This window comes from Larus michahellis, chromosome 15, assembly GCF_964199755.1.
Source record: "Larus michahellis chromosome 15, bLarMic1.1, whole genome shotgun sequence".
Lineage (NCBI taxonomy): Eukaryota > Metazoa > Chordata > Aves > Charadriiformes > Laridae > Larus > Larus michahellis.
In genome coordinates this window covers 12,842,576-12,856,138 of record NC_133910.1, presented here as the reverse complement: position 1 = coordinate 12,856,138, position 13,563 = coordinate 12,842,576, and the positions used below count along the sequence as shown (strand labels likewise).

The 13,563-nt window shown below is 54.3% G+C and overlaps 1 protein-coding gene across 2 annotated transcripts; it reads left to right on the top strand.

Annotated features, from left to right (window-relative positions):
• Nucleotides 1-1,251: 1,251 nt before the first annotated feature.
• CACFD1 (calcium channel flower domain containing 1) lies at nucleotides 1,252-13,480 on the top strand. Of its 2 annotated transcripts, XM_074608726.1 has the most exons (6): nucleotides 1,330-1,652; nucleotides 6,552-6,624; nucleotides 7,113-7,238; nucleotides 7,386-7,493; nucleotides 8,080-8,189; nucleotides 8,444-13,480. In XM_074608726.1, the coding sequence occupies exons 1-5, from the start codon at nucleotides 1,529-1,531 to the stop codon at nucleotides 8,171-8,173; spliced, it is 525 nt and encodes a 174-aa protein (XP_074464827.1). In that variant the 5' UTR covers nucleotides 1,330-1,528; the 3' UTR covers nucleotides 8,174-8,189; nucleotides 8,444-13,480. The 2 variants fall into 2 exon arrangements, with proteins under 2 accessions (XP_074464826.1, XP_074464827.1); XM_074608725.1 differs by having other exon boundaries at nucleotides 1,252-1,652; nucleotides 8,080-13,480.
• Nucleotides 13,481-13,563: the final 83 nt, after the last annotated feature.

The following is a 13,563-nucleotide window of genomic DNA, read 5'->3' as shown; positions in this document are numbered from 1 at the left end:
TACTTAGATGAGAACAGTAGCTGTGCTATTAATCGGCTTGTATCTTCATCTCACAGGAACTGTGCACTGAGAGATTGTCGAAACTGCATAATACAAGTTGTAGCGGGAAGAAATATTTTACAGTGGTCGCAAATATTCACTCAAGTTTGATTTAAATACGTTTAAAAGTTGTTTTTATTTAATAACTTGAACACTGGACCATGCTTTGGTCCAAATCTGTCATCCTCCTCAAAATCACAATGTACTGCTTTAGGGGCTATTCCGCACCTGGAGCCGGGCTGGACGCGCCTGCCCTCGCTCGTCACGCTGGATGCAGTAAGTGGTTCTGCCTGGGCAGTTTTAACCTTGCTTCTGCTTTCTTTCATTTGAATTCTCTGACATCTTTTAACAACCGCAAAAATCTTATTTTCTTCTGTCTTCTTAATGGTTGTTTTGTGCTGGTTAAGCCTGGAGTTTTTTGCTTGCCAGCCTCCAGATTTACGTTCCATTCCTGGGAAAGCTAGAAAGTAGATTCTTGAAGCGAGATCCTTGAGGAGCTGGATATGTCGGCTATCCCGCTGCAGTGCGTGGGTGATGCAGGCACTGGGCCTTCATTTCCTGTCGAACAGGAGATGTTAATGAAAAGACATCCTTTTCTTAATCCTTTTTTGTAACCTTTTAGCAGATGGGATCTGTCTTCCCACTCTGCTCTGGATCCCAAGTCTCACTGCTATTTATTTATTGTTCCAGATCAGCTATGCAGAGTCCCTGGTCTGCAGAGATGGGCTCTGCTTACTGACTGTATGCTCCATGTTAATGTGCAAAAAATGCAGCTGTTGTCTTTGTAATTTAAGAGAATTAAGGCTGTTTTCCTGGACCATTTGTTTGGATACCAACAGGCTGCCAACTGGGACATCTCTAACTTGCAAAGTTCTACTCCCATTTTCTAGGGAGAAAACCCGTTTACGTTCAGATTTAAGGGGAGTGTTTCCCTCTTATCTCAAGGGCAGAATTTTGTAACACTGTGAAATTCTCGTTAATGCAAAAATTCACGTTTCCTTTTCTTCTGAGCACACGCCGGCTGCCTGGATAACAGCATCTTAGCCAGGGGAAGCGGGACCCTGAGCTCCGGTGCCCCCCAGACCCTGGCGTGGAGTTCATTCCTGCGCGCCTGCTTATGAATATGTACACGACGGGCTCTGCCCACCGGCCTTTTAATGAGAGTGACATCAAAGCCCGGCCTGCTGGAGGAGGGGACCCACAATGCAATACGCAGGCAGACGTGGAGGCAGCTCCCACGGCCGCTGGCATCGCTGCTGCAGGCAGAGACCCTCCATTGTCAGCCCTGGGGGGGCCGCCGGGGGCCAGGCCCTGCATGGGGGTGCGGGGAGAGGCCCGGCAGCGGCGGGGCTGGGTTTAGGGGCTGTCCCCTGGGCTGGCCGGAGGGGAACACCGGGAGGGGTGTCACCGGGGGGGTGGCATCCTGCGCTGCTGGGGCTCAGGTGGGGAGCGGGGTGCTGCCCCCTGACCCCCCAGGAGCAGGGGTGCGATGAGCTCTCAGGATGAGCAGTTCCAAGCAGGAGCCCCTGACCCAGCGGCTTCCTCCGCCGATGATGGCATGACCTGGTGGTACAGGTGGCTCTGCAGGATTGCCGGGGTCATCGGGGGCCTGTGTAAGTATCCCCTTCCCTTGCAGCCAAAGGTGCCCCCTCGGCGCCGCTCGTGCATGCGGGAGCGCGGGTCAGGGGTCCTGCCTGCCCCGTGTTGGGGTCATGTCTGTGCCGCGGGGGCTGTGCCATGAAACCATCGTTTGGGGTTATGGGAGTCGCGTCTGCTCTAGACATTAGTTTGCCGCGTTGCGGGCAGGAGGAAGAGCCGTGGACGTGCCTGAAGCGGGACGGTTTTAGCTGGCACACGAGGCATGTGCTTTGTGCTCACCGAACTTGGGCACCTGGGAGAAGGGATGTCACGGGGGGATCCGCAAATCCTCGAGTTCCTGCTGGGATATAGAACGCTCGCTGGCAGTGGGGGGAGCAGCAGCCGGCCCCGCTCCTGCGGGAGGGCTGTGGGCACAGAAACCAGACGATGCTGTTACTGCGAGCGCCGAGCTCGGGGCGCTCAGCGGGGTCAGGTTCAGGGCTTGGAGAGGGGCCACGGGATTTGGTTCATCCTATTTCACTGTCAGGTGTTCGTACGTTCCTGCAACTTATTTTCTTTCCCCGTCCTGAATGTCGGAGCATGTTTCCCGTTACTCCTGTTGTTGATTGCAGAGGGCCTGGCTGTGTTGTTTTTTGAAGGCAAATAACGGAATTGGTTTTGTTGTGTGTTTTTAAGAGGTTTAGTCTTGGACAGACAGAAGAAGAGAGCCGGCGTACAGCGAAGCGAGTTGGCTGCGCTCGGAATTACCTGCTGCTGAAAAAAATTTTCCCAGGGAAAGAGTCTTTGCAACTTTGCCAGAAATCAGCCTGTCCCGTAGTGCTGTTTTGCTACATTCTATGGAGAGATTAATAGCTCTTAAAAGCAGGAGGGACTGTTATGACCGTTTAGTCTGATCTCCTGCAGAGCACAGGATGGAGAATTTCTCCTGCTTCGGGTCCACGACTTCTAGTAAAACAAGAGTGTTTCTCAGCCAGTGCAGTCAGCCCTGATTTATTCCCTCGGCTGTAGCCTTTCGTCCCATCCCCTCTCTCCCTGCCTGTCTCTTGCCTCGGCATTGACTGCACAGGCCCACGGCGTTTTTGCAGCTGACCTTGCAAGGTGGTGTCGCTGGTCAGGCTCGGAACAGCCCTCTTTGGCTGGGCTGGTCAAACACAAGCTGCTCTTGCTTTACGTCTTAGGTGCTGAAATTCTGGAGGTGTGAAAGGATTTGGTAGGACTGCTCTCACAGGGCAAAACGTACTGTCCTCGCCATGCTCTGATGGAGGCCCCAGCGCTTCTGGTCCCGGCAGACGGCCAAGAGACCAGCTGGGACGTGTCTTCAGCGCAGGTCCCAGGTGGGGGTTTGGGTAGCGGCGCCTTTCCCATGGGCTGGGGCTGTAGCTGGAGCCTTGGTGCCTTTTACGTGGCTTTGGCCCATGCAGAGCTCGGGGGGATGCGGATGGAGGGTGAGGAGCTGGAGAAGGGTGGCTGCTGGGTGACATTGGTGGCATTGCCCACCTCGTGCTGGAGCAGCTCATGAGTGGCTTAAAAGTGCAAGTCTTTAAAGACATTTTTTTATCCGTCTTCACGTTTCAGAGCAGTTGAATTATACTTGGATTATTTTCCCAACCTTTTGTCCGCAGCTCTGAGAACTCATGGCTTGTTTTTAAAGGAAAGCTGAGAGTTTTACGTATTTGGGTGAGTCTGGGAGAAGAAGCTTTTGGAAGAAGAGGATCTTAATAGGATCGCTGATGATTTGGGGAGTCGGACAGCTTGGTCTGTAGCCCTGACAGAATCCCTTCATGAGGTTCATCAGGCGGAGAATGGGGCAGCGAGAGACACAGGCTCCTCTCACAAGCAGGGAAATGGGGAACCGTGGAAAGAGACAACCCTCCAGTGCCCCGTGCTGGTGGCAGCCCTCTTCAAAACACCCCTTGTTCAGCATCGCCTCGTTGAAGGTGGCCAGTTTGGAGAAGGGGGTGACTAATAACACAGCAAGGCTGCTATTTTCAGAGCTTGCTATGAAAGAACAGAAATAGTTTATAAGGATTTTGAGCAACTGGATTGTGGTCCTGCTACGGGGCTGGATTATTTCTTACAGAAGGAAAAATTCCCAGTAAAAAGGAAGAGAAACTTTGTCAGCGGAGGTGAGACCGGCAGACATCATCTACCACATGCAAACACCTGCAGCCCACAACTGGCTGAAGCCAGAAAGGTCCAGGGGCCGGAGCAGGAACAAGACGAACAAGGTTCAGGTTGTGTTTGCGGCTCTTGCGCAGGCTGGCTGGGTGACCTCGGCCAAGTCCCTTCTCTCCCTTGTGTTCCTGTTTGTAACAGGACGAGGAGAGTCTGTCGTTTTTGTAAAATGCTCTGGGAGCAAAAATAGGCTTGTGTTGAGGAGAGTGAGTGACCAGCTGCTTGAAATGAATAGAGCCTCTGTGGGGGGTGGTGTTCTACCCCCCCATTTTAGCTCCCGGTTGTTTGTGCTTCCTCAGGGATTCGAGATGGGACAGCAGTTAAACAAATGTCAGAACTGTCTGTCTTCCATAGCTTACGTGCCATTGAGCATTATCTGCATTTTAAACCTATTGCGAGGCCTCTGTTTTGCAAAAAGAAGTCTCTGGCGTGGCAGCTCCAGCCCCTTTTGGCTATTGCGGCGGGAGCCGGTCCCGTCCCGGTGGGACAAGGCTGTACCAGGCTGCTGTGGGATGTGCTGCTCTGCAAAGGAGACTGAAGGTCACCGAATCGTTATCTCTGTGGCTGTTGGCAGTCGCCACCGAGTGCAGTGTTCCTGCCATTATAAACCTTTGACTCCTTTCCTGCTGGCTGGCGCTCGTGCTGACGTAGGGCCTTGCTCAGCTCAGGCTCGCTGGGTCATTAGTCCATTGGCAACCAGGGCGGTTGCTTAGCTGAGACTTAGTGCTCGGGGGTTGTTTTGGTGCATTTGCAATCAAAACCAAACCAGAACCCTGACAAAACTATCCCTGGTTGGCTAGATGCAAAAAAAGACTAGGGCCAAAAACCTGCTTGAAAAAAAAAATATTCATAGAATCATAGAATCCTGCCTCCCCGGGTTTGTTGTGTGGCCGAGGTGAGCTTGTAGCCCTGTGAAGCTCTTGGACTGCTCTGCTCCCCGTGCTGTTAAACAAGGCAGGGCTCTGCCCCAGCCCCGGCTGCGTTTTGAGGGTAGTCGAGATGCAGCTCATTTCTGCTAAAGCGCCTGAAAGTCACTTAATACGATAGTGAGAAGGTGAGAGCAAGTGTCACAAGCCGGCGGTGCTTCCCCTGAGCTCCTCTCCCACCAGCATCCAAGGGTTTGTTGGTCAGAGAAGAATTAGAAACCTCCATGTTGCGCCCCCCTCTCCGAGCTGCCCGCTGCTCCCAGCAATCCTGTTTGCCATTGCTTTTCCAGCTCTCCAGTTGTTTTCATGCGTGACCCCGAGCGGGTCATCCCACCCCAGTGTCCCAGTTTCCCCTGCAGCGTGGGGACACTGACACTGGTGCCTTTGCATTGGGAAGATGAGAGGTGCCCTTGGAGCATGGTCGGCAACATGTCCTCTGGCATTTCTCCTCTCTTGGCTGGTCTTGTTCGTGCAGGATGCTCCGAAATGTTTTGGGTCCTGTGGACTAGTCCTGGGAAGCCATTAAAAACCACCTTGTTTGGTTGTTTCCTGAAACCAGGGAGTCGCTTGCTCGTGGGATGACTTTAGATCGGTCTTATGTGGGCCTGCAGCTGTGTTTCCCAATCCGGTAAATAAGGGTAACTATCCTTAAGGGAACTTCGAGGATTCAGCAGTGATTGCTTTGAAGAAACCTTGAAACGTGTGCCAGCCTTTTGAAGGTCAGGACTGCTCGCGGCAGCGCTGCTCGGGGATCCCCTTAGCAAAACGCGAGCAGAGACCTCAAATACCCAAACCCAGGCTGGTCTCATTCTCCAGAGGTGGACTCTGCTGCTCTACGTTACGCTGCTAAACATCCCCAAGACAGCCTTTAAGGGCTATATAATTTTAGCTGGAGTTCTGTGGGGCGGTGTTGGTTACTGTGGCCTCAGCCCGGGTCTCGCTGCCCTCCCTGCCGGGCTCGGATTCCCGTCCGAGTCGTGGCAGCCCGCTGGTATCGGCGGAGGAAAAGGGCCGTATCAAGGGCGTATCAACTTGCTCTGCAAGTTTAATGAGGCAGGAGGGAGGTGTGTGCCACCTCGGCTCAGGTGCCGCTGCCTGGTTCCTCTCCTTGCGTTACAGAGTCAGGAGTGCTGGGCTATTTTGGGCTCTGCTTTATCCACTTCCATTTGTATTAGCGGAGACCCAAACTTGGCTCTTTTCTGCCCATCTCTAGCGCAGAACCAGCAGCGTGTGGCAGAGACCGGGTTCGCCTCTGCTTTATTTGTTGTTTGCCTGTGTGCCTTGGTGCTGCGAGTCATGTTTTTGCTGAACGTTCCCTGTGCTGCTCCGAGTCGGGGGCCTGCTGGGACCTCTCTGCTCATGCCGGGACAAAGCAGTAATTCCTTAGCGAATAAAAACTAGGGTGCCGTGTACATGACTCCACGTTAAAAGCAAATGGTCTGTTGTGAAATAGTTGTGCGAGTGCCACGCTGAGACCCCAAACGTTCATAGAAAAAGGATACCCGGCCGGAGGAGCTGGGAAGAAGCCCTCTGCCCTGCACCCCCGGCTCTTCTTCTGGCCACCAGCCCTTTCCACCCACCCTCCTCTGATGGTCTGGAGAGGCTGCTCTGCAGTGCCAAGAGGTGCCGGCCAAGGCAAGGGCTCTTCTGGGCAGCCCTTGCTCTGCAAAACAGCCCAAAATACGGGAGATGGAAATCGTGCTGGTGTGGCTGCAAGGTCTAGCTCCGGGGCAGAGCCGGGAGGAGCAGCCACCCCTCCGTGGGACCACTGGGTTATTCTTCACCGTCACTGAAAGCCTCTTTGCTTTCCAGCCTGTGCCTTCGCTGGTCTCTGGAACTGTGTCACCATCAACCCCCTAAATATCGCGGCCGGCGTGTGGATGATGTGAGCAGAGTTTCTTTTCTTTTTCCTGCCAGGAGGGAGGTTTGGTTAATTAGACACCACTGGGCAAGGGGCAGAGCTGCCCCCCTTGGGCAGTGGACACGAGTGAAACGTCCGTCAGGCTCTGTCAATTGCCAGATTTTGTTCCATCGGGTGGATTGAGATGCTGGGTTTATTCTATTTGTATTCTTTCTTTACCCTATCATAGAATCATAGAATGATTAGAGTTGGAAGGGACCTTAAAGATCACCCGGTCCCAACGCCCCTGCCCTGGGCAGGGACACCTCCCACTAGACCAGGTTGCAGTAAATACTTACCCAAAATAAGTCTGGGGCACCGGGGTTTGGGAATTATCAAGAAGCGGGGAGGGAGCACAGGGGGGTCCAGCCCCGCCATTCCCTTCTGCCTGAGTTTGGCCATGGGGGGCGGCTGGTCTCTGGGGGGCCGAGGTCACTGTGGGCAGGATTAACTCTGGTTTTCTCTGTCTGGAGGCTCAACGCCTTCGTGCTGTTCCTGTGCGAAGCCCCCTTCTGCTGCCAGTTCATCGAGTTTGCAAACGCCGTCTCTGCGAGGGCGGACAAGCTGCGGCCCTGGCAGAAAGCCGCTTTCTACTGCGGGTGAGGATGCTGCTGGGGGCGGCGTGGTGGGTGGTGAAGCCATCCCAGGAATCACCTTGGGGTGCCCGTGGGCGTGCTGCGATGGACGAGCAGCCCGCATCCCCTGGGGAGCGGAGCCTGGCTTTGAGGGCTGCCTCTGTCTTCCAGGATGGCCGTGTTCCCTGTCGTGCTCAGCCTGACGCTCACCACGCTCTTTGGGAATGCCATTGCGTTTGCCACCGGGGTGCTTTATGGCATGTCCGCGCTCGGCAAAAAGTAAGAGAGACCTGTCTGCTTGTGGAGGGGGAGGGAAGGGGAAGGTGGACCTCCAGCCCTCACCCCCATCTTCCCCCCTGAGGCTACGCTTTCCTCTTGTACTAACCGTGCTTTCAGGTGCGAATGCTGCTGGAGAACATCTCCCTGCCACCATCTCAAAGCCCTGGGAGGGAAGGTGCTAGGGTTGGCTGAAGCTCTGAGCTTTTCCTTGGGAGCTCAATCTAGGTTGCCCTGTGGGTCATAGAATCACAGAATGGTTCGGGTTGGAAGGGACCTGAAAGATCTTCTAGTTCCACCCCCCTGCCCTGGGCAGGGACACCTCCCACCAGCCCAGGCTGCTCAGAGCCCCGTCCAGCCTGGTGGGTCCCAGCTCTCTTTCTGGAGCCGTAGGATGGGGGGGCCCGGCTCTGGTGGCGGTGAGCACCTTTGGTGGGCTTGGACAGGGGCCAGCAAGTCTCATTTCATTCCTGGCATCCCTCGGTGCGGAGAGTCTTGGGCCCCGGTTGGGACACCTTTGTGCCAGGCACTCACCCACCATGATGGGTGCCCAGAGCTCACGTCCCCACGCTGTCCCTTCTCTCTGCAGGGGAGACGCCATTTCCTATGCCCGGATCCACCAGCAGCAGAAGCAAATGGATGAAGAGAAGCTCACGGGGGCGCTGGAAGGACAGGCTCTCTGAAGCACGAAAGCTCGGGGTAACTTCTTCTGGACACTGAGATGGTGAAGATATGGAAATCCACTCCGCCCTTCCCTCTGCCCGCTCCCCTCTCCATTACGCCATGATTTCCCCGGACACTGCAGCAGCTGGAAATCTCAGGGGCTGGGGCAGGCTGTGCCCTCTTCTCACACCAGCAGCCAGACCTCAGCGCGTTGGCCTCCCTCCTCCTCGACCCTCAACCAAATATCTCAGTCCCTCTATTTTTTAATTTATTTTTTTTTTCTGCTGCAGAGGTGCTGGCTCTTTGTGTGCTGCTTTACAAGCCCGACTAGGTAGACTTTCTTTGGAGTGACGCCTGATAACGAGCCGAGGATGCGGTGCTCATTTGGGATCTGCTCTCCGGATGGGGTGAGGAGGGACAGAGCTGCCGTGCCAGCTCCGTGCCTGCGCCGGTCTCCTGGGAGTCAGGGAGCCGCTGGCCTCGTGCCTGGGGATAACCTGCCATTGCACATTAGGTGTTTTTAGTAACTTCTCTGGCGTGGCCCTTCCCAGGTCTAATACACTAATCCAGGGTTTAACAATACATGGTGATGCCTGAGCTTGGTCGTCTTCTTCCATTGAGTATGTTTTACTGTGGGTCCAGTTAGGCCAGGTGTCAGGGGCATCGCTGCAGGGGAAAGGGCTTCCAGCAAAAGACGCGAATAAAGACAGTAACCGCCTCCGCACAGGAGCTGCCGGAGGCGCTGGGGCGGATCCTGGTACCCACGAAGCACAGTCCCCTCTTCCTCTGGGTGCAGCTGCGGGCAGTTACTGCAATTTACTTGAATTCTAAGAATTAATTTGTCTTAATAAGGGTACTTTTCTTAAGCTTCACTCTTTTAACTGGGGAAGAAGGGAAAGAAGGATTGCTTTACCTCAGCAAAAAAATTGTGCTATTGCTTGAGCCAAGCGGGACTTTTTACTGGTGTAAGCGTTACTGATGTGCAAGAGCATCCTTCGCTCTGAGCCCGGGCCTCTGCTCTGTTCTCTCTCACTCCCCGCATCTGCTCCCGTGACCCATCCCTCTGCGCAAGGGACCTGCTCTCGCTTCTGCCTGGCACGGCCTTTCTCTTTGGGCTCATGTTCTTTTTGCGCCGGTCCTGGGCTGGTTCTGCGTGGGAAGGTGGCATATCCTTCCTTTGCAAACCCAGAGAAGTCCGCACCGTTTCAGCGGGGACAGCTGGGGCGTCTCGCGCCTCCATCCCAGGCTCCATCAGTGGCTCTCGCATTGTATTTTCTGTTTGCTTTGTACCGTGCAGAACAAAACCGCTAAGTCCAGATCCCCCTCTTCTTGTCATGCCTTCTTCTGGGTTTGATTTATTTGATTTTACATTATTGCTTTTTATTTTGATTAGGAAAAAGGGGAATAATTTATTTCTAGCTATTTAAGCATTTTCATGGGACTTCTTTTCTCCGGACACAGGAGAAAGGAGTGCTCTGTTCCCTGTCCTTCAAAGGACCACCTCCTTTCATTGCGGGGGGTCTCCGGACCCAGGGAGAGCCCTGGCTGCGGTAACTGGGATGCTATAACTGGGATACTGTAAAATCCTATTTCAGCCTTGGGAGCATTTCTCAAACTTTAGAAAGTGCGTTGACAAAGTGTATTGACGAAGTTTGTTTCCCCCCCTCTTCTGGGACCGAGAAGGGAGGAAAACCGGGCTGTAACTGCTGGGCTGGAGGTTTGTGCTCGGCTCAGCAGCCACGGCAGGCAGCGGCTCTGGGGAGCCGTGACAGCGGGGAGCGCGGCCTGTTCTTGCTCCCCTGCCCTGGGAGCTGAGCTCCCGCTGCCACCAACGTTTTGTGGTCCCAGTTGAATCACGGGGGTACCAGAGAGGTGGTGCTGTGGCCTGAGAAATGCTGCTGGAGGCTGAGCGCCGTCTGTCAGAAGGGTCCGTCCTCCAGCCACTCTGCGGCTTCTGAGCAGCGTTGTCTTGGAAAATATCTATATAATCCTTTCTTTAGGCACGGTGCATATTCGCGTTAGCAGAACGACACCAGCAGCTCCCTGGCAGAGCCCGGGATGGAGCCGCTGCTGGAGGGGGTGGCAGGGTAGGGATGCAGCAGGAGCAGAGTGGTCCCTGGAGACGGGGGGCTAAGCTGCCGGCCCGCGTTAGCTGCTGTTTCTTCCTTGGAGCCCAGGGAGGTGTGAGGATTTACACCAGTCAGGAACGCGGCTTGGGTTTGTTTAAACACGCAGGCCCGTGCAGCTGGATGCTGCGTAGCCATGTTGTGCTAAGCCCCTTCCCGCCAGGCCTCTGGCCCGTGATTGCTCTGACACCGGCCTGTCGGGGACACAGAACAGGCACCGCAGCCCAGGTGCAGCTGGTTTCAATAAAGACTGAGCCATTTCAGAGCCCCCAGCTCCGGGCTGATCCCCCCAATGCATGGGGCACTGGCCTTTTGTGTGTGTGTGTATGCGGGGACCGCAGGCTCCTGCGTGGGTCACGCTGCCTGCGGTGATGGGGTGCTGCAGGAGGAACATACCGCAGCCCGCGGCATCTTCAGGGTGAAAAGAGCCCGTGCCCCTGCGCTGTACCTTTACCGGGTGGTTCACGTGCAGAGTCCTGCCTGGCACACAGGACACCTGCTTTGATTTCAGGGGGGTTTGGGGCGTTAAGTAGCGTGTAGTAGAGGAACGTCGCAGGCCGATGCACGTAGCTACGAGCATGTCTTTGGTAGTGGCTGCTTTGCTCTGTGAGTAGTTCCACGGTAGCTTTAGGGACAGGAGGCGCAAGGCAAAGCGGAGGCGACAGAGGAGCGCCCGCAGGCTGAGCTACGCCCGCGGGGATGAACCGCGGACCTGGTAGGACCCTAAAAGGTTGTGGCCCTGGTGCTGCTGGTCTATGGCATTAGGACAGTCCCTGGGGGTGGCACAGGCAGACGCTGCTCCAGGTCACCTGGAGGGCTCATCGGCATGGATGGATCCCCTCTGGTCCCTCGGCAGAAGTCCCTTGGACGCCAGCAGTGCTGTCACGCTGTGTTTTGTGGCAGCTGGGTCTGGCACTGGGGCCAAGGCAAGCGAACAATCCGCACCAGCTCTGCCGCCCTTGGCGGGTTGCAAAGCTCAGCTCTGAGCTCGACGCTTTTGTTGAAAATCGGCCTCAGGGTCGCTTCTGCGAGAGCTGAGCTGGAGCCTTTGGCCACAACGCTTGAAGACGGCGGGACTGTTCAGTGTCTCTGTGCCTGCCGCAACAGGAGGTGTCTCAGATCCGTGCTCCAAGAGTGCCGACTCCTACAGATGCGTGTCTGGAGTGGGAGCTCTTGGGAATTGCGGCTGTCTCTGGTGCAGCTGAAACCAAGCCAGAAGCTGCCATCATGGCAGACGTGGCCTGGTGACAGCACCTATGGCTTTGTAGAGTTGTAGTGACAGTTAGCGGATGGTCTCACCTCCGTGTGGGCCAGGCACTGGTTTTGTGGAGATAGAAAGGACCTTTAGAGTAGTAGCATCACAGTAGTTAATGTGCCCGTTCACAGTGCATGGTGGTTATTAATTGTGTTTAGAGGCACCATCAGGGTGCTTGGAGCTGTGTAAGGATAAATGATTTAAAAGCCCTGCTCTAGAGAGTTTGCAGGCTGAACCCAATCCCCACTGACGGCATCCAGGCTGGATGGCTAATCCATGGGGTCTCTATGGAAGAGGTTCTGCTTGCCAGGTCTTGGGAAGGCCCCTTGGGAGACGATGGGACAGAAGTTTTGTTACATGGGAACTCAAGAGGGGGTGATGCAGTGACTGCAGCGAGTTGTTGGTGAGTGTGGAAAGACACCTGGGTACTGGCAGTGTGTGTGCACTTGGCGATGGACTGTTACACCACGCACCGCCCGAGCCGTGCGCTCCTTACCCACGGGCATTTATACAGCGTGCGGCTCCTCCCTGTCCCATTCAGCCGTGAAGCTGACAGCACTTGTGCACGTCCCCTGGGGGTGTCCGTTGGGCGTGAAGAGAAGAGCAGAAGCTCCACTTTCTGCTGCGTACCCAGACCTCGCGGCTCTGGGCAGGAGCTGATTTTGTAACACCGACTGATTCTCTGTGTGTGCAGTGAATAAAAAGACCATTCTACCTCTGGAAAGAGCCACTGTGGTTTCTCGGACTCTAAATGTTGTAGCAAAAACGCTCAGACTTTCTATATTGAAGAAAGGATGTCACTCCGACAGTACTTCTCCAATGAGGTTCTCACAGAGTCCAGCCTCATTTCATATTTGGGCATTTCCTCCTCAGGCCAAGCCCTGGGAAGCTCAATTTATCTCTGTCATTTTTTTTGTCTTCAGGGAAGGGTTTCACTGAAGTGAAGATATCAAGACTTGGTCCATAGCCATGTGAGAAAGCGAATGCTCTAGCACAGGGCTGCCAGAGATCCTGATCTTCAGAAGGTCAGTGGAAACCAGAGGCTCTTGAGACCTCTTGTAATCAGGCCATGCTTAGAAATAGTCATATTCCAGCCAGAGCTGAACATCTTTCTGGAAATGGGTCTCAGCTGCAAAGGTTAGGTCTAATTCTGAGTTTTGTCTGTCGTTTTGATTTTTGGCCCATCTCTCCTCCTCTGTCCCAGGCTGCTTTAAATTAATCTTCTGATAAAGCACATCTTCTCAGGTGATTTCTCTCATCTGCTCCTGCAGGGGATCTGAGTAGTAGCTGGCATATCTTGAGATCTAGGTCAAATATGCTATGTTACCCCATGCTTCCTTGTCACAGCAGGCTGAAGGTTCCAGGGACGGGAGGACACAGGCACCACCACCAGCCCTCGGGCTGCCAAGTGCGTTTCAGGAGCTTGGGCAAACCATCTCCCAGCTCAGCCTTTGTGCTGCCCTTTTGGGAGGAGTTAGGTTGGACGTGATACTCAGCAAGACCATTTGTTCCTTGCAGCCATAGCCACCTCCTGCAGCTGTGTTTTACTTAAGGTTAGGCTCTAAAAAATTTTTTTAAAAGTCCTTAGTCTTGCAGGACACGCAGGAAAGGGGTAAGAGCAATTTGCTACTAACTATGCAGCTGAAATCTCGGAGTGATGGAGGTGGAGGCTCCACGCACAGCTGTGACGGAGGCGCTTCCACCTTCCTTGTTGTGGATGAGTAAAACCCTGGGGTGGGAAGGACCCATCCCAGTACAAAGTATTGGCAGTACCCACTGTGTCTTTCCTACAGCGAATCACTTGCACTACAGCTGAATGTTTGTCTGTTCCTGTTCTTTGTTTTGTCCTGGATTTTCTTTGTGAACTGTATTTGGTCTTGTTCATTAGGCTTCTAGTGTAATGTGTGTTTTTAGAGCAATAAAATGTGGCAGCTTTTTATACAAAATATCCGGCTCTGCCTCTTTCCAAGTCCTCAAGTACCTGAGACTCATCGGGGAAGCTGGAGGCTGCTGTGGTCCCCTTGTCACA

Excerpts from the sequence above, each read along its gene's own strand:
- CACFD1 (XM_074608725.1), top strand. The coding sequence starts at position 1,529 with ATGAGCTCTCAGGATGAGCAGTTCCAAGCAGGAGCCCCTGACCCAGCG. Across the intron at positions 6,625-7,112 it reads GCGGCCGGCGTGTGGATGAT|GCTCAACGCCTTCGTGCTGT; the intron begins GTGAGCAGAGTT and ends CTCTGTCTGGAG. Across the intron at positions 7,239-7,385 it reads AAAGCCGCTTTCTACTGCGG|GATGGCCGTGTTCCCTGTCG; the intron begins GTGAGGATGCTG and ends TCTGTCTTCCAG.